At 45.3% G+C, this 18033-nt stretch overlaps 1 protein-coding gene across 6 annotated transcripts in view; it reads right to left on the bottom strand.

Moving 5' to 3' along the window:
* The window catches only part of LOC137545543 (hydroperoxide isomerase ALOXE3-like), an 87185-nt gene that overhangs the window by 34071 nt on the left and 35081 nt on the right, over window positions 1-18033 (bottom strand). For 5 of the 6 annotated variants that reach the window (XM_068266896.1, XM_068266897.1, XM_068266895.1 and 2 more), the window contains 5 exons: window positions 13925-14150; window positions 10701-10782; window positions 7515-7637; window positions 2897-3000; window positions 736-908 (listed from right to left, as the gene is read on the bottom strand). In XM_068266896.1, coding sequence (XP_068122997.1) covers window positions 736-908; window positions 2897-3000; window positions 7515-7637; window positions 10701-10782; window positions 13925-14150 — 708 coding nt within the window. The remainder of the gene's footprint in view (window positions 1-735; window positions 909-2896; window positions 3001-7514; window positions 7638-10700; window positions 10783-13924; window positions 14151-18033) is intronic. The other variant, XM_068266901.1, reaches the window with a different exon arrangement.

Raw genomic sequence — 18033 nt, 5'->3', positions numbered from 1 at the left:
AGTTGATATTAAAGAGAACCTGAGGCGGGGTTCTGACAATGCAATCCACATACAGAGGCTGGGTCTGCCTATACTGCCCAGCCTCTGTTGCTATTTCAATCCCCCCTAAGTTCCCCCTGCGCTCTGCAATCCTCCATAAATCACAGCCGCGCTGTGCGGGCTGTTTTTACATCTGTACTGTCACTCTGCATGCTCCCCCCACCTCCTGCATAGCTCCGGTCCCGCCCACGTCCCTTCCCTCCAATCAGCGGGGAGGGAAGGGACGCGGGCAGGGACCGGAGCTATGCAGGAGGCGGGGGAGCGGCAGACTGACAGTAAAGAGATAAACATAGCCCGTTGCGACACACTGTGATTTATGGGCGATAGCAGAGTGCAGGGGGGGCTTAGGGGGGATTGAAATAGTAACAGAGGCTGGGAAGTATAGGCAGACCCAGCCTCTGTATGTGGATTGCATTGTCAGAACCCCACCTCGGGTTCTCTTTAAAAAGACAATTTATTTTTAAAACTTGTGTAAGGCCCTCTATCGATGGCCCTGATAAATCACGCTGTAGCTGTGATCTTTTTTTCCACCAAAGACTGTAAAAGACACCTTCAAACTATTCAAAGTATTTTCTTCTTTTAACCAAAGCTCAGCTGGCTGGTATATAGATTGTGGCCCCAGCCCAGACGTTGGGAGATCAATGTCCAATCAAAGTGAGAAGTGACATAGGTGAACCATGGACAGTGTGACGCTACCTGCATTTCCTTCTGTAGACTGGTGCTGGACCCCAAGGAATGAGCCACCATGCAGTCACTAACTGGGAAATTCTCTGGAATTTGGAGGCATTTCTTGATCACCATTGGGTTATTACCATTTAGATATTGGTAGCCAAAGAAAGAATCTTCCTTCCACATCTTCGCCACAACTTCTGTAACAAGAAAATACAAACCTGGTCAATCACTTAGCAGCAACATGACTAAATTAGTCTAGTCCCAGATTTCCTTCTGCATCCCAAAAACATACTGGTGGGTGAACTGACGTCCCCTGAAATTTAGAAAAATAGAAAAAAAATAGAAAAATAGAGGACCATACCAGGCAATAAAGAAATATCACCCAAATGATCATTGGAGATTATTTCAGGTGACATGTTAAGGTGCGATCACCACACAGACACACTGCCTGGCAGCTAACCAGTCTGTTCTGTTTAGTGGAGGAGGGATAATGACAATAAAGTGAACCCAAGGTGACAAATAACATGATAAGATGAACATGTGTTGGTACGGTGACAAGTATATTAATAATTAGGCTTTGTTGCTTATTTTAGTTTTCTGCCTGATTGAGATAACACTCAGGTAAACAATTGACAGTTTCTGTCCTGTTGGGACCCAGTGGGACTAAAGCGTAATTCACGTAAAGCGTAATAAGGAATTACAGCTATTAAACTCTTGCCTGGAAGAGAACAGCTTCTGAGTGCAGGGGATAGATAAAAAAGGACAATAGTTCTGGGACACTTGAAAGACTATGGCCTCAATCCACTAAGATCATGCTGGAGATAATAAGGCAAGAGAAAACTTACCGCCGCACGGTTTGCCTGAGGTAAAATGTTTCCTGAATACTACATGCCATATCACCATGGTGATAACTATAGAAATGCAGGAGATAAGCTGCTTAGTGAATTGAGGCCTATGTCATTGAGCAGAGACAATAACACATTTAGTGCCCGTTTCCACTATGTCCGAATACGCAGCATTTTCCTGCATGCCAACTCAGGCAATAGGTTTGCCCTCTGAATTGCATGCCGGTAGGATTCGGAGTCGGACATCAAGCTGCAGTTTTCTGCAGCACACATCCAAATACCTATAGCTCTGCACAGCTATAGCGCTTTGGCAAAATTCACAAAAACCACGGGTGTTGTGTCCGATTTGGAAACTGACACAGCACCTCTTTTAAACCAACATTTAATTTACTTTTTAGGTTTTTAACATAATCCCTGACACATTCCCCCACATCATGGCTGGTCAATTCATTATTTGCCATAGTGGCTAGTTCTTCCACTCCTCCCCCCACCCCCCCTTCTGCAGAGTAAGAGCAGGTAGCACTGCTTCTGGTCTCCTCTTCTTCCCCGAAGCCAGGCATTCTATGCTGCCATCCAGAGGCTCGTAATGGCATGACATGATCAGGAGCCTCATGATGTCAGCATGCAGCACACAGAGGACTAGGAGGAGACCCGATACAGCATGAACTAAGTAAATATAACAGCACTCCATACACTTACTCTGCACAACAAGTGGGCCCCTATAGACCCGGCTCCCCTTCCGCAGTCACAGGGGCTATTGTTAAGCCACAGGCAGCACTCGCATTATGCTATACCACACTGCATGGATTGCGTTATGCCGATGGATCCATCACACCGCACTGCTAACACATCAATGTGAACATACAATTACAACAATTCATCACTGTAGCAATGGGTATATTGTTTCATGCAATTCAATGCAATGCCCCACTGTGAACATAGCCTAAAAGGAGAGCTGTAAGCAAAAAAAAAAAGTTTAACTTACCTGGGCCTTCTACCGACCCCCCGCCGACATCCTGTGCCCGCGTCGGGACAAAACAATCCTCCGTTCCACCGCCACAGCTCACTTCTGTATTTTGTGACTTTAATGTCACGGGGCACTGCCCTGGCCGAGGGCATCCTCGCTCCCGCTCATGTCGCTGAAAATTGAGGGGCTTCATAAATTGTAGTAATGCCACTGCTGGAGCATTTACCGGGAAAAAATAAAATTAATCATTTAACTTGTAATAACAGTCTACTGAGGTCAACGACAGAAGAGGGATGTGAATACCAAATACTGCCCACTGTAACTGTAACTGTACTGTGATTGGATAATGCTTATTGTTTTTATATGGGCATACCTGAAATTTTTGATTTTTTTGCAAAAGCCACCAGCTTGATGTCATTTAAGTCAGTCCATGACTCTGTGCAGGTCAAGAATCCATCTGCCATAAACTCAGAAGATCTGTCAAGGAAGTGCAAGCAGTAGGACTAAAACAATGCAGAAAATGTGTACGTCTTTCATGAAAATATACATTTAGGTACCAACACTAGAAAAGATAACTATTGATTTACGTAAAATACCAGGGCATAAAGTGTACATTGGTCTCAGTACAACAAAGTGCAAAGCTCAGCTATTTTTTAATGAAGAACAGCACTTAAAAAAGGACCCATAACAACTCATAGCAGAACATAAAAAAATATATAATATAAAGAGTCAGTGAGTAGTGGCGGGCAGCGGCAGATACATACCTTCCGTGCGTTCCAGCGTGGACGCTCCTCTCTCTAGTCTCTGACGCGACTTCCTGTATAAACAGGAAGTTGCGTCAGAGTCTAGAAGGAGAAACTTCCACCCTGAAGCGCACAGAAGGTATGTATCTGCTGCCGCTGCCCGCCGCTGCTCACGGACACTTATTGAAGCTGGAGGGGAGCGCAGAGGGGAAAGCCTGAGGTGAGGGAGGGGGGGGACCGGGACCCCTCCCCGCCGAGTGTGGCCATAGCTTTCCCCTCATGCTGCGTTCCCTCTAGCCCCCCAAAACGGCCCAGAGTGGTGGGGGGGGGCCCACTCAGGATTTTTGCAGGGGGGCCTGGTGGGATCTAGTTACGCCCCTAGTTGGAGAGCAATGGAGGATTGACAGGATCGGGAGAAGGGTGAGGGAAGCTGAGAGTAGTAAGCAGATGTAGTTCAGTGAGGTACTGTGTACAGACTGCTGATAGTGTGGAAGTCTTTGTAAATAGGCAGGATTGTTCAGGGTAAAATTCAGTACAGGTGACCATAGATCATTTGAAGTGACACCAGATCAACCATTAGTAGTGCCAGATTTACCATAAGGCACTGTAGGCACACGCCTATAGGTGCCTGATTATTGAAAGGTGACTTACTCCCCTCCCCAAGTGCCTCCCTCCTTCCTTCCCTATGCAGAGTCCTGAGCAGTGTGTAAACAAGAGGTTACTCACCCAGATCTTAGCATTCCACTAACCAGATCTCCCTTCAGATGGGGGCACCTCTAGTTACTTCATAGTGAGGTTCCTCTAGCTGCCTAATACTTTGGGGGCACCTCTATTGAGGTCACCTATGGATACCTAATGCTAAGGGACACCTGTAGCTACCTATGACAGGCAAGGGAAGTAAGAGAGTGACAGCTGGGACGGCCAGCACACTTGCGGTGTGGTTTTGTGGGGGTGTGTAGGTTCATAGAGGGTGAAGTCGAAGGTGCCTGGACATCTGTGCCTACATGCTCCTGTGAAGTAAAGACCATAACCATCCCTCTCTGATCGAATATATTGCCTGGCCATATACTGCAGAAAGATTTCCAATGGATTTTAGAAGTCTCACCCAGGGTCATAGCAATAGCCATAGAAGCTGCTATGGGGCCCTAGAGCATGGGGGGGGGGGGGTGGCAGTGGGTACTAAATGTATTCACATTTAACTTTCTCTGACTTTCTCCACCCTCTAACTCTGTCTCAGTGCCCATGAACTAGGTGCAGTTTTGATTGCATGAGAATGTAGATTGTCCAATTAACTCATATCCATAGGGTAGGGGCAGGTGGCATTGCTTAAGAGTGCCTGTCATGAATGATACGGAAGTCGAGACGATTAGCCATTCTGTATCGTTCCGCAAAGCAGAGCAAAATGACATTTTTTCTTTTCAGGAAGGATGTTTGTTGACCAGGAAAGCATGGTTGTTTTCATTAACTGTTCACAGGAATTCCTGCTGGCCCGTGACACAGAGGTGTGAAACCCTAGCCAGAATCCTGGTGTAATACATCAAAGGTTGGTGTAGCTGGTCACCCTTAGATAATAATTAACACACCAAAAGGTCCTTTCCTCCAAGGGAAGCCAAAGGAAGCTAGCTCCACAGGGGTCTACGGAAGAGCTAGCCACCCTGGCACCGCTTGGGGGGCAGATTTAGAAGCATGTGGTTTATGATTTTGGTCTGTTAAATGAAAACCGTGTATAGCACAGCTATGGAATTAATATTGTCTTATTCGTTAAAATCTGCCCAATGTGCTGATATAAAAATCATAACCATAACCCGTCCGGTTATTGGTGTACAACCCTTCTCGGGGACAGGACAGCCTAACGCACTCATGCAAGATGTCATATTAATCGGTACATTCTGACAAAGATGAATCTGCTATGCACCTACATATGACATGTATAGTTTATGAGTTACAGTGTTTTACAATTTAAGCTCAAAATCCTCCTAGGAGGGGGTGGACTGTCATTGGTGGGTAATTCAGAGGGGGCCGGCATTGCCACACCCCCAAACCAGCTTCATTAAAAGCACATTGCCAGCAGGCGGACTTTAGTTCTCCAAATCCCATCTTCACGAGAGCCTGCTGCTGCCAACCAGAAGACCATGTGGTTAGCAGCCATCTTGGAACATTAACATCTGCTTGGATTACAAAATATACCTAAAGGCCTATGACTCTGAAACCAAGGACTTTGCGTTTCTTTTCCCAGAAGGAAATATTCCCACACAGACTGCATTTCGGCTAAGTAAATCTTTCACAATTATTCCCTTTTATTTTAGCTTTGTGTGTATATGTTAATTGGTGTATGTAAATGTGTGTAATGCATTTTTGTTATTAAAACGTTTAAAAATCGTTTTTACGGTTATGACCTGTTCCTGAACATACACAATCGTACTTACTCCTCCGAAAACGTTACTTTGTGTTCTAGAGTATCTTGTATTTACAACCCATATGCTTGGATCGGGCACAGACAGATAGATCTGGCGCCGATCCCTGCATACAGCTAAGGGTTAACTTACAGTGTTCGCAGTGTGCTAATATATTTACAGTCATGTGCTGACTCGCACGTGGTGGCAAGCCTTTGAATTGTGCGTGTGTGGTGAATCCTTTGGAGTCGGGACACTCCTCTTGGTTCATAGATTGCGACTCCACATATGGGCATCTATGCGCAAAGCGACAGCGAGACAGAGTTTCTGACTCTGAGTGATTGACCCGATCAAAGACCGGCCCGTGCGGTCTATGACAGTGCCTACATCTGATGGCCCAATGAAAGTTCTGCGATGAGACCCCATAATCTCTAGCTTCACCACTGGTCTCACCTGGGCACCTTCGTGACACCTGGCCTCCTCTGGTGTCCGGCGTCATCAGGAGCGCCTGTACCATGTGACTGGGCGCATGCAGTGACATCACCACATACACCAGTGTCACATGGAACAGGGCAGGTGGTGACGCCGGACAATAGAGGAGCCCAGGAGCCACCCCTGCGGACATGTAAGCCTTTATCACTGAGCAAGGAGAGGGACACACACACCTCAGGGACACCCGCCGGAGTTCCATCAGTCATTACGATACTGAACGCCATAATCGAGCCCTTGCGACTGAGATTTTCCACTATTCCCGGTGGATCCATTCAACTGATTTAGGTCAGAAATCAATGGGAAGATCGATCGGCCATGTTGTGGCGCAGAGTCTCTTCCGATTTGATAAGATTATTCAATCAGAAGGTTGATCGGCCTGCAATATCTAGTGATGTACAGTATGGGCATTATAAAGAAACCTGAGATGGCGAAGGAAAGAAAATGTATACATACCCAAGGCCTCCTCCCCCTGCAGGCTGATCGCTTCCTCGCCGTCCTCTGCCGCCTCCTGTATCTTCCGCAATCAGCTCCGGTAAGTCCGCAGGTCTGTGGCCAACACGCTACTGCCACTGAATGCATTCTGCACCTGCACAGTAGTACAGCGCAGGCACAGAACGCTACCGGTCACGGGAGCATGACGAGGGAGTGCATGGGGCTAGACTGTGCCTGCGCCAACTGGCCCCCACTGGTCGACTTACCGGGCCTGATTGCAAAAGATACAGGAGGCAGAGGAGGACTGCAAGGGAGCAATCAGCCTAGAGGAGGCTGGAGGAAACCCCAGGTAAGTATACATTTTCTCTCCTGCCCCATCTTAGGTACACTTTCAATGTGCTGTATCAATGGTGGTACGTTAGAGGTGATTTGACATATTTGTAAGGGCACTTTGGAAATCCAGCAGTCCATATAAATCTAAGAAAAACATAAGAAAAGGAGTAGAATGCATTGGGCTTGATTCACTAATTATAGGGAGTGTGATAATTCCCTGCGCACGCTATGCAGCCATAGTGTGTGCAGTGCAATTATGCTGGGTTTAAAAAGCACTTCGCTATATTTTAGCGATCGCTCCACTGAACCCGGCCGGAGCCTGTCAAGTGACAGTCAGGCTACTGGGCCAATCAAAGTGCAGCAATATCGTTCTTTGAATCTTCTGGACCCGTCGGTTGGAGCGATCGTGAAATGTAATGAAGCGCCCTTTAAACTCAGTGTTATTGGACTGTGCACACTATGGCTCCATAGCATGCGCAGGGAATTATAACACTCCCTGTAGTCATTAGTGAATCAAGCCCATTGATCCACGCCACACTAGAATGAGGCACACACAAAGCCATACATGCCACATAATATAAGCCTATTAGATTCTTACATGACTTGCAAACCGCCCTGAAAACTGTTCAGCTTTTTGTAGGAGAATTGCTCATTAGGTGGCAATTCGTTCACACCAGTTACATCAATGGTCTGAGGGAGACCCTCTGCATATACTTTCCACCTGAAAGAAGAAAAAATGTATTCAATGTTAGTTAGTACTGGCTGTAAAAGCCATATGAGCAGATTTAAAATTAAAAATTATATATTGTGTATATATTTCTTGCATTGGTCTGAGAATATCGAAGCAGCCTTTGCAACACCTATAAATGTAGGCCTCTTTTCCACGGACTGTTGATAGGCATAAGGCACTGTAGGCATGTGCCTACAGGCGCTTGATGATGGAAAGGTGGCCCAATCCCCTCCCCAAGTGCCTCCTTCCCTATGCAGAGTCCTGATGAGAGTGTAAATAAGAGATTACTCAACCTGCTCTCGGCATTTAACTGACGAGATCTCCCTTCAGTCAGGGTCACCTCTAGCTACGTAATACTTGAGGACACTCTAGCTACTTAAAGAGGCTCTGAAGTGAGTGAACCAGCATGTGTTTCTGTAAAGCACCTTACATAGTGCTAAACCGCCGCTATCCCGCAGCAAAATGAGGGTTTTTTACCCCCAAATCCCCCCTGCAAAATCCACGACTTTCTTGGTCCTGGATTTTGCTGGTCATGGAGGCAGAGCTATGAGCTGCAGCTCTGCCTCCATGCGCGTCAATTGTCGCATGGATCTCCGCCTCTCCCCCGCCCCTCTCTGTGAAGGCAGATTGAGAAGGGCGGGGGAGAGGCGGCGATCAGCCGGGATTGACGTGCTGAGAGGCAGAGCTACAGGGCTAAGCTCTGCCTCTTCAGGAAGTGCTCCCCCGAGTTTACAAAGGGGATTTGGGGGGTATAAACCCCTCGTTTTGCCGCGGGATATCGGCGGTTTAGCACTATTTAAGGTGCTTTACAATAAACACATGCTGGTTCACTCACTTCAGTCTCTCTTTAACCACTTTACCCCCGCGCGTTCGGATTTCTCCGCCCCTTTTTCCATCCTTTCACCCCCAGGGACGGAGAAATCCGTACTCTGCGCACTCCCGCCGCTGTCCGCGCTCCCGCTCGTAAACACGACGCCTGCCGCTAGTAAACACACGCCGCCGCCCGCTCGCCCAGAGATCAACAAACGGGAAAATCCATTCCCGTTCGTTGATCTCAGCCCCGCAATGATCTGCTGCCGCTCGGCTGAGCAGCGCGATCATTGTGAAAAAATAACAAAGTCCCAGCCTCTTTCTACTTCCTGCAAGCGTCCGGAAGGACGCTTGCAGGTCGCATGAAACAAATTGGTAATGTTGCCATCTTGTGGCCAAATAGTAAAACTACACCCTAACCATTTTTTACACACAAATAAACTTGTTTTACACAAAAAATTAACTCCTTACCTCCCACACTCCCCAAATTTTTTTTTTTGTAATTAAAAAAAAAATAAAAAATTTACAATTTAAAAAAAATACATAAATAGTTACCTTAGGGACTGAACTTTTTAAATATTTATGTCAAGAGGGTATAACACTGTTACTTTATAAACTATGGGCTTGTAATTAGGGATGGACGCAAAACTGAAAAAAATGCACCTTTATTTCCAACTAAAATATTGGCGGCAAACATTGTGATAGGGACATAATTTAAATGGTTTTATAACCGGGATAAATAGGCATATACATTTAATGGGTTTTAATTACAGTAGCATGCATTATTTAAAAACTATAAAGGCTGAAAACTGAAAAATAATAAATTTTTTCCCACATTTTTTCCTATTTTCCCATTAAAACACATTTAGAATAAAATTATTCTTGGCATAATGTCCCACCTAAAGAAAGCCTAATTGGTGGCGAAAAAAACAAGATATAGTTCATTTCATTGCGATAAGTAATGATAAAATTATAGACGAATGAATGGAAGGAGCGCTGAAAGGTGAAAATTGCTCTGGTGGTCAGGGGGTAAAACCCCTCAGTTGGGAAGTGGTTAATATTGAGGTTCCTTTAGCTACTTAATACTTGGGGGCAACGCTAGCTACTTAATGTTGAGGGTACCTCTAGCTACCCAATACTAAGGGACACCTCTAGCTACCTATGATGGGCAAGGGAAGTAAGGGAGAAGGGACAGTTGGAACAGCCAGCACACTTGTGCTGCGGTTAAGCGGGGGTCTGTAGATTCCTAGAGGGCAAAGTCTAAGGTGTCAGGACATCTGTGTCTATAGGCTCTTCTGAGGTAAATCCGGGCCTGGGCAGTGAAATGCCTCTCAAACTCTCACAACTGCTCACTGCTGCCTGGTAACTGCTTGCTGAGCACACAGCTCAACAGTCCGTGGTAAAGAGGCCTTAACATTGCTGTAACCAGACATCATTCCACAGAATAGCAAGTAGGCGGCCACTAATGATACGATTCTTTGGACAATCAATCAGAATCGATTGTACTGGCCTACTAACGAAAGGATAGCTGCTATCCAATTTGATCAGATTAATAGAATCGAATGGGGGGGGGGGGGGGGGGGGTCAGCGGTACTATTAATTTTTAATAGATTTCATGGTGAAAAATAATGTGCAGTGTGTGGCAGTAACAGATCCCTTTCTGATCAGATGTGGATAAGTGTGGGATATGTCTTCTGGGCACATCCGTAAAATGCCTGCCAGTGTATGGCAGGCTTTAGAGAGACACTAAATGTTTACCTGTCCAAGATAATATCTAATAATGTCTGGTGACCTTAAAGTGGACCTGAACTCAGAACTTCCTCTCTGCTCTAAAAGATAAGCACCAGCATAATAACCTATAAAGAAAAACATTTATTTGTTCCAGCTGATACAAATCCTGCAATAAAACTGCACTGTTTCTACTTCCTGCTTTCATGGAAGCAGACGTATTGGTAACATCCTTTGCTTTCAAATGAGCTTATCTGCCTAATTTGCTGTGGCAGTCAGCTGACCCAGGGGAGAGATCAAATTACAACTTGTGGTTAGACACAGATGAGGGGGAATTAGACAGGCTAAACTCTCTAAATACATACAGGGTGCATTTCTCTCTGTTTTCCCTCTGCCCTGTGCAAGAGTTCAGGTCCACTTTAAGTCAGGCAACTGGTATTATTTAAAAGGAAATAAATATGGCAGCCTCCATATCCCTCTCACTTCATGTGTACTGTAAATGCATTGCTCACTCACTTGTAGGCTTCTCTCTTTGTCAACAGTTCTGCTTTACGCTGTTCTTGAAGAAGAGGGTGAAGATCTTCTGACAATATCTGACCTGTAACAGAATGGCGTTACTACACCTTCCTATATGTACTGTATTTTTTGGACTATTAGACTCATTTTTTCTCCCCCAAAAGTGGAGAAAAAAAGTCACTGCGTCTTATAGTCCAAATGCAGGGAGTTCCTGACTAGTAAACGCCCGCCAATACTAACCTCCAACCCACCGCAATGTCATAGGCTCCCTGTACTGTGCCCATGCAGAGGGGGACACAAGGGGCATAGAGGAGGACACAAGAAGGACAGATGCAGACACATGGGGGACACAGGGAGACACAAGAGGTACAAAGGGGGCATTATCCACACAATGCCCCTTCACCATGGACGCACCAGGTTTAGTATATATTTATTTTTCCCCTGGTTTTTATCCTCTATACCTAGGTGCGTTTTATGGTCAGGAGCGTCTTATAGTCCGAAAAATATGGTACTTCTTCTCCATATGAAGATAGGCCTGGTGCACACCAGACCAGAGGAGTTTTTCTGAGCGTTTTGAGTTTTTGAAACCTCCTGCTAATGTTATCCTATGTGTCTGTGCACACTGGGGCGATGAGGTTTTGTAAAAAAAAAAACCCATAGCATTACATTAGGTAGAGCTTTTAAAACCTCTAGCATTTGGGGAGCTTTTCTGGTGTGTCTCAGCCCATAGCATGCTATCAGATATTGATTATTAATGCCTGGTAAATTCATTGCCCAGAACCTACTCCCACTGTAATAGCTGAGAAGTAATAGCTGCTTCTCAGCTACAACATACAGCCTTCCCCACCCCATCCCCACTCTGCTGTCTTGCTGCTCCCACTGAAATGAATGAGCATTTGGGACCAACATCTAAAAAGTCAGACACATACTGGAAACCTTTTTGTGTTATGAATGGATTTATTAAAGAGGAAATGTAACTAAAAATAAAATTGCTAATTTTTTTACTGTATGTGTTTTTTATGCATACAAACACACATGTTGTGTAGAAAATGCATGCAGAAAAACGCACGCAGAAAACTGAAAGACAAGTGTGCCCCCTGCTCATTAACTGTTCAAATATGTATTATGCTGAAGGCATAAAGTATAAAGGAATAATTCCTATTGATTCATCCTAGCTCTTTAAAGGATATCTGAGGCAAATTAAATAAACTAGGTATACTTACCTGGCAGGGGCGTAACAAGAAATCACTGTACCCCCCCCCCCCCTACACACACACACACACACACACACAAAACTTTGGATGGGACCCCCTCCCCCTGCTTTCGCACAGGTAAACTAAGAACCAATGTTATTCAATTGGCTAGTGCACACTTGAATGTGTTTTTCCCATGCAGATAAAAACAGACAACAGTAAAGCACTGCAGGCATTTTTCTCTATCAATTACATTAGCTTCTGTGATAAATGTGCATGTTTAACACGTACAGACACACTTGGGGCTCGATTCACAAAGCGGTGCTAACTGTTAGCACGCCTGTGAAAACCCCCTTAGCACGTCTAAACCAGCTTTTCGCACGTAAAAGTTTATGCGCGTAAAACTTTACGCACGCACTGCACAGAGCGCAGGGCGCTCCGCGCGAAGTGGCCATTAAAGCCTATGGGACTTAGCGTGCGCGCGTAAAACTTTACGCGTGCAAAGTTAGTGCGCAATCTGATTGAGAAATCCGGTGCTAACCTACTTAGTACCCTGGTTAGTACGTCTAAAGACTTTAGACGTGCTAAGTAGGTTAGCACCGCTTTGTGAATCAAGCCCTTGGTGTGCAGAAAACACATACAGAAATCCGACAGAGGAGTGTGCTCCCAGCCTCAGCTTATTACACTCACTCTGTCCATCTCTGATAGAGCAGAACTGGCAGCTTTCTCCAGCATCACTACAGTACACAGCACTTGGGGAGGGATAGAGAGGATGGGGGCTGGGCGCTGTGCAGAAGAGCCTGCTTCACACTGAATAGGGATTGTCTACAAATCTTTGTCTACAAAACTTTGTATGATTCCTTATCAATGGCTGAGCAGATGCAGTCATTAGAACAATTATGCAGAGAGCAGAACATTTTTTCTCTCCTTGCCCTTAGTTGTCAGTCTCTAAGGATAGGGAAAAGAAGCTTCTCCCCCCACGGCTTCTGTGCCCCCTGCGGCTGCATCCCTTGCAGGGTCTATTGTTATGCCCCTGTTACCTGGGGCTTCCTCCAACCCCTAGAGGACATGTTTGCCCCTCGCCGCGGTTCCGGTCTTCTCTTCAGTCCCGCTGGTGGGCTCTGAAGTAACGCCAACACCCGGCGGTCGGCATCTTCTGCGCGCGGGCGGGCGCATGACAGGATATTTGTATTTTTCAAAAGGAAATAAATGTGGCAACCTCTATGTTTCTCTCAGTCCAGGTATCCTTTAATGCATAAGTTATACATACCTGGGGCTTCCTCCAGCCCCATATGCGCTGATCGATCCCACGCCGCTGTCCTCCGCTGTCTGCATCTACGAGAACCGGCTCCCATCGCTGACGTCATCGGAGCCAGCTACGCAGGAGAAGTGCACCCTCTACGTATCTCTCCATACACTGCTGCAGAGATACACAAAGAGCGCACTTATGCTACCCTTAGACTGGCGGAACAGCGGGGAGCCGGTTCTCGTAGCTGCGGGCAGAGGAGGATGGTGGCGTGGGATCGATCAGGGCGTATGGGGCTGGAGGAAGCCCCAGGTATGTATAAAATCTTTATTTTTTCATCTCTGGTTCCCTTTAAAAAACATTTTTCTTTGCATTTTTAAAATTGATTTTCTCAAAAACTATAAAACTACCGGTATACTATCTTTTTGAAAAAATCTTTTTTTTTTTGCCTTGTACTCACTATTCTTCCTAATATATGCAGCAATTTTGGTGACAATAGCATGCATGAGGGCTTTGCTGGTATTCACCGCCAAAGTCGACAAGAAATAACGTGGAAATTATGCAAATATTCATGCGAACTTACGAATAATTATACAAAATTAATTGAATGAACAATTTGTAATTACGTAAAGGTGTAACTGCGAAAAATTTACGTGAAATTTTGTGTAATCGGAATTACCTGATCATCACTGGTTATGTTCACTGTTATTTGTTCCTGCAGTGCCACAGAAGTTAATCATTACTTAAAGATGCATCCGCTGAAGTTTATCCAAAGTACACCTTACCTTTTCCCTCTGGGATCTCCACAGATGTTGAGGAGGGGATCCACGTGTAGACTGGAAACTGGTTGAGATGGCCAGCGGGGCTGGTGACATTGACATACCGGCAGTACCAGGCATCCATGTTGAAGGTCTTGTAGCGCTCTGTAGACAGCCGGACCAGCAGCAGCTCACCAAGATCTTTCTGTACATTGATTTCAAAATCTGACGCCTGTGGAGAGTGGAATAAAGACTTTCTATAAAGAAAACTGTACTTTGGGTCTGCTATTAGGGCCAATGATATGTGCTTTTTTTTTTTCTTGTCTCAACTCAGTTCTGGTAGAATAATACAACCCAGCCAAATTTTAAACGTGCTTCACCGGCACCCTCTAGGGATGGGTTACCTTTCACATCATAGTTGGTTTTGCAAGCTTTATAAAAAGAGAAAAAAAGCTCCCTAACTTCCCTGTATTAGATCAATCTTTCCGTCAAGCTTTCCAACATCCATACCCAGCCATATCTTTAACTACAGTGACCAAATTTTTCAGGGCCCAACCTGGGACGGGAAAGGGGGAGAGTACGTTAGTGCAGTGCACAAAGCGCGATGCAGCGAAAAATAGGCATGGCCATGATGTTGCGAGGCCGTGAGGTGGGTGGAGCTAACTAATGTAGCAGAGCTAACCAATGTAACTGTGTAACTCTGAGGCAGTGTGCCAGAGCTTCCTCCCAAAACACAGGCAAAGTGACCCTAAAGGTAATTTGACAACGTACTCCAAATACATAAGAAAGCAGTGTTTCCTCCATGATGTGGGGAAACAAGAGATTCGCAACATGGATGTGCAGACGATAAATCTGCAGAAACTGTGTGATGCTATTTATCAGCATACCATTTAGTAATCATGAGCCTCAAAATGCCAACTGCTGCAACAACAACCCTAGTGTAGCAAACACAGCCACTATGACCATCAGATAATAAATGTAGCAACCATTACCTCCAACACATGGAATGCAGCAACCGTTACCTCCGATACTTGAAATGCAACCACTGTTACCTCCGACATCAGTGAAGCACTGCAGGCATTTTCTTTATCAATTACATTAACCTATGTGATAACTGATAAATGTGCATGTTTTCACACATATACATGGGGGTTGATTCACTATAACACATAGCGTGCCTTATGAGAGTTAACACGCCTTATCAGAGTTATCATGCCTTATCAGAGTTAACATGTCTTACCAGAGTTAACATGCCTTATCAGAGTTATCATGCTCTGATAAGGCACATTAACTCTGATAAGGCACGCTATTTGTTATAGTGAATCAACCCCATGGTGTGCAGAAAACCGACAGACGTGCTCCCTGCCACAGCTTCTTACTACACTCACTCTGTCCACCTCTGATGGAGCAGGACTGGCGCTGCAGACTTCTCCAGCATCACTACAGTACACAACACTTGGGGAGGGGTAGAGAGGTTGGGGGCTGTACACAAGAGCCTGCTGCACACTAGGAACTGTCTACAAATCTTTGTCTAAAAAACGTTGTATGATTTGTTATCATTGGCTGAGCAGATGCAGTCATTAGAACAGTTGTGCAGAGAGCAGAAAGCTTTTTCTCTCCGTGCCCTTAGTTGTCAGTTTCTTAGGACAGCGAAAAGAAACTTCTCCCTTGGGGCCCCTGTGCGGCTTCTGGCCTTCCCTGCGGTTTCATCCCTTGCAGGGTCTGTTGTTAAGCCCTTGCATCTCTGCACTCCTGGGAGAGTGAGATTGTGTCTTTCCATCTGGTTTTCTGCCTATCAAAGTTCCAACCACACTAATATAATGATCTACCCCTTCCCCCTATATCTCTGAAATCCCCAGAATCGCTATTTTCAAGCTGATTTTATAACGAGGGTAAATATAATTTGTATATACCCCTTCTATATCTTTCCAGAACATCTGGACAGAGGACCATCTCCAACATATACTGTATGTGTGCCTTCCTCTGTCTGGCATTCTTGCTAGCTGGGGGGGGGGGAGAGAGATACCAAACATATGTGCTGATAACAGATTATGGTTGGTATTGTTGCAATATCATATATCTGCTATATGATAGCTATAAGATATGGGTTACATTAGAATTCCATAATACATTCAATACAATAAAAGCATTCCCTACATCAGTTATTGCAATAAAGTTTACATGTGACATCATCAGATAAAACATGTATGTAATGTCTCAGAACTAGGCCAGGGGTGGGCTATTTCATCTGGCCCACCAATGCAGGGCCCGATTCAATTCCCCCCCCCCCCCCCCACAGTTGAACTGGCGGTACAGCATCAGACGTCGCGCAAGTTCACTGGCCGTGGGTCGCTTCCAGGCTGCGAGGGTCTATGAGTTCCAGCAGAGCAGGGCCACAGGAAAATGGCACCCGAATGCCCTGCACGGGAGACTATTTGTGTCCCCAGTAAAGACCTTCCGGGGCCATTTTCCCATAGCCCTGCTCTGCCTGCCAGAGCAGGACATGTGAAATTCAGGGAGCAACTCTGGAGGATGAGAGCCACCTGCTAGGTGAGTAGATTGCATTTATTTTAAGGACAATAAGGGACAGTATCTTAGGAGGAGGGAGGAGCGACACGGACGGAGGGAACTCCCAATAACAACATTAAAGGGGAACACCGACTAATGTGTTTTTAGGGAGGAAATTCTGCCTTATGTTTTTATGTGTACTTTTTAGAGGGAAAATATGCCAAATGTGTGTATTTTGTGGGAAGATTGCCGCAGTACGGGTATTTTTTGGGAACATTGGTGCAGTACAAGTATTTTATAGGAACACTGCCTCCTTACATGTATTTTCTGGGAACACTGCCTCCTTGCATGTATTTCCTGGGAACACTGCCTCCTTACATGTATTTTCTGGGAACACTGCCTCCTTACATGTATTTTCTGGGAACACTGCCTCCTTACATGTATTTTCTGGGAACACTGCCTCCTTACATGTATTTTCTGGGAACACTGCTTTCTTACGTGTATTGTGTGGGAACATTGCTGCAGTATGTGTATTTTGTGGTAATGTAGCAGCAGTACGTGTATTTTGTGGGAACATTGCTGCAGTATGTGTATTTTGTGGGAATGTTGCCGCACTACATTTATTTTGTGGGAACATTGCCGCAGTACGTGTATTTTGTGGGAACATTGCCGCAGTACAAGTATTTTGTGGTAATGTTGCAGCAGTACGTGTATTTTGTGGGAACATTGTAGCAGTATGTGTATTTTGTGGGAACATTGTAGCAGTATGTGTATTTAGTGGGAACATTGCCACATTTTATGTATTTTGTGGGAACATTGTATTTTGTGGGAACACTGCAGCATTACTTGCATTTTGTGGGAACATTGTAGCAGTATGTGTATTTAGTGGGAACATTGCCACATTTTATGTATTTTGTGGGAACATTGTATTTTGTGGGAACACTGCAGCATTACTTGCATTTTGTGGGAACATTGCCACATTAAGTTTATTTTGTGGGGTAACACTGCCACCTTATATGTAGTTTGTGGAAGAAATGCTGCCGAATTATGTGTCTTGCTGTCTGAAGGGGTCTGCCTGCTGTCCCTGGGCCTGTGTTGTTTGCTGTTCAAGAGTACTGGCTGCTGCTATGTGCTGTTTGTGGTGGGGGAACGTTGTCTAATTACCTTTGCTTGTGCTTTGTGAGAAAACTTGGGCCCACTGTCTTTCTCTTACACTGTTACATTATAGTTAGTTCCACCCACATCCTGAGTCATGGCTACAAACATTTTTTGCCGCTTCGTGCACCGCACTCACTACTGTGCCGGCCCTTCGGTCAAACTTGAGAACATGATGTGGCCGTTGAGTCAAGAGGTTTGCCCACCCGTGAACTAGGCTATATCCTTATTTTATTTTATAACTGTGGGAGGGGTTTCACCACAATATCAGCCAGACAGCGCCCCCTGATGATCTATTTGAGAAAAGGTAAAGATCTCTCCTGGGAAATGGGGTATCAGCTACTGATTGGGAGGAAGTTCAATCCTTGGTTACAGTTTATCTTTAAGGCAGTGCTGGAAAATAATGGTGGGCACACAAAATATTGACTCTTTGGCCACAAATTTCAGTTTTCCCGAGGGGTGTCCTCACTTTT

This window comes from Hyperolius riggenbachi, chromosome 2 (genome assembly GCF_040937935.1).
Source record: "Hyperolius riggenbachi isolate aHypRig1 chromosome 2, aHypRig1.pri, whole genome shotgun sequence".
Classification (NCBI taxonomy): Eukaryota; Metazoa; Chordata; class Amphibia; order Anura; family Hyperoliidae; genus Hyperolius; species Hyperolius riggenbachi.
Note: the sequence above shows the minus strand (reverse complement) of the source record. Positions and strands in the feature narration are given on the sequence as shown.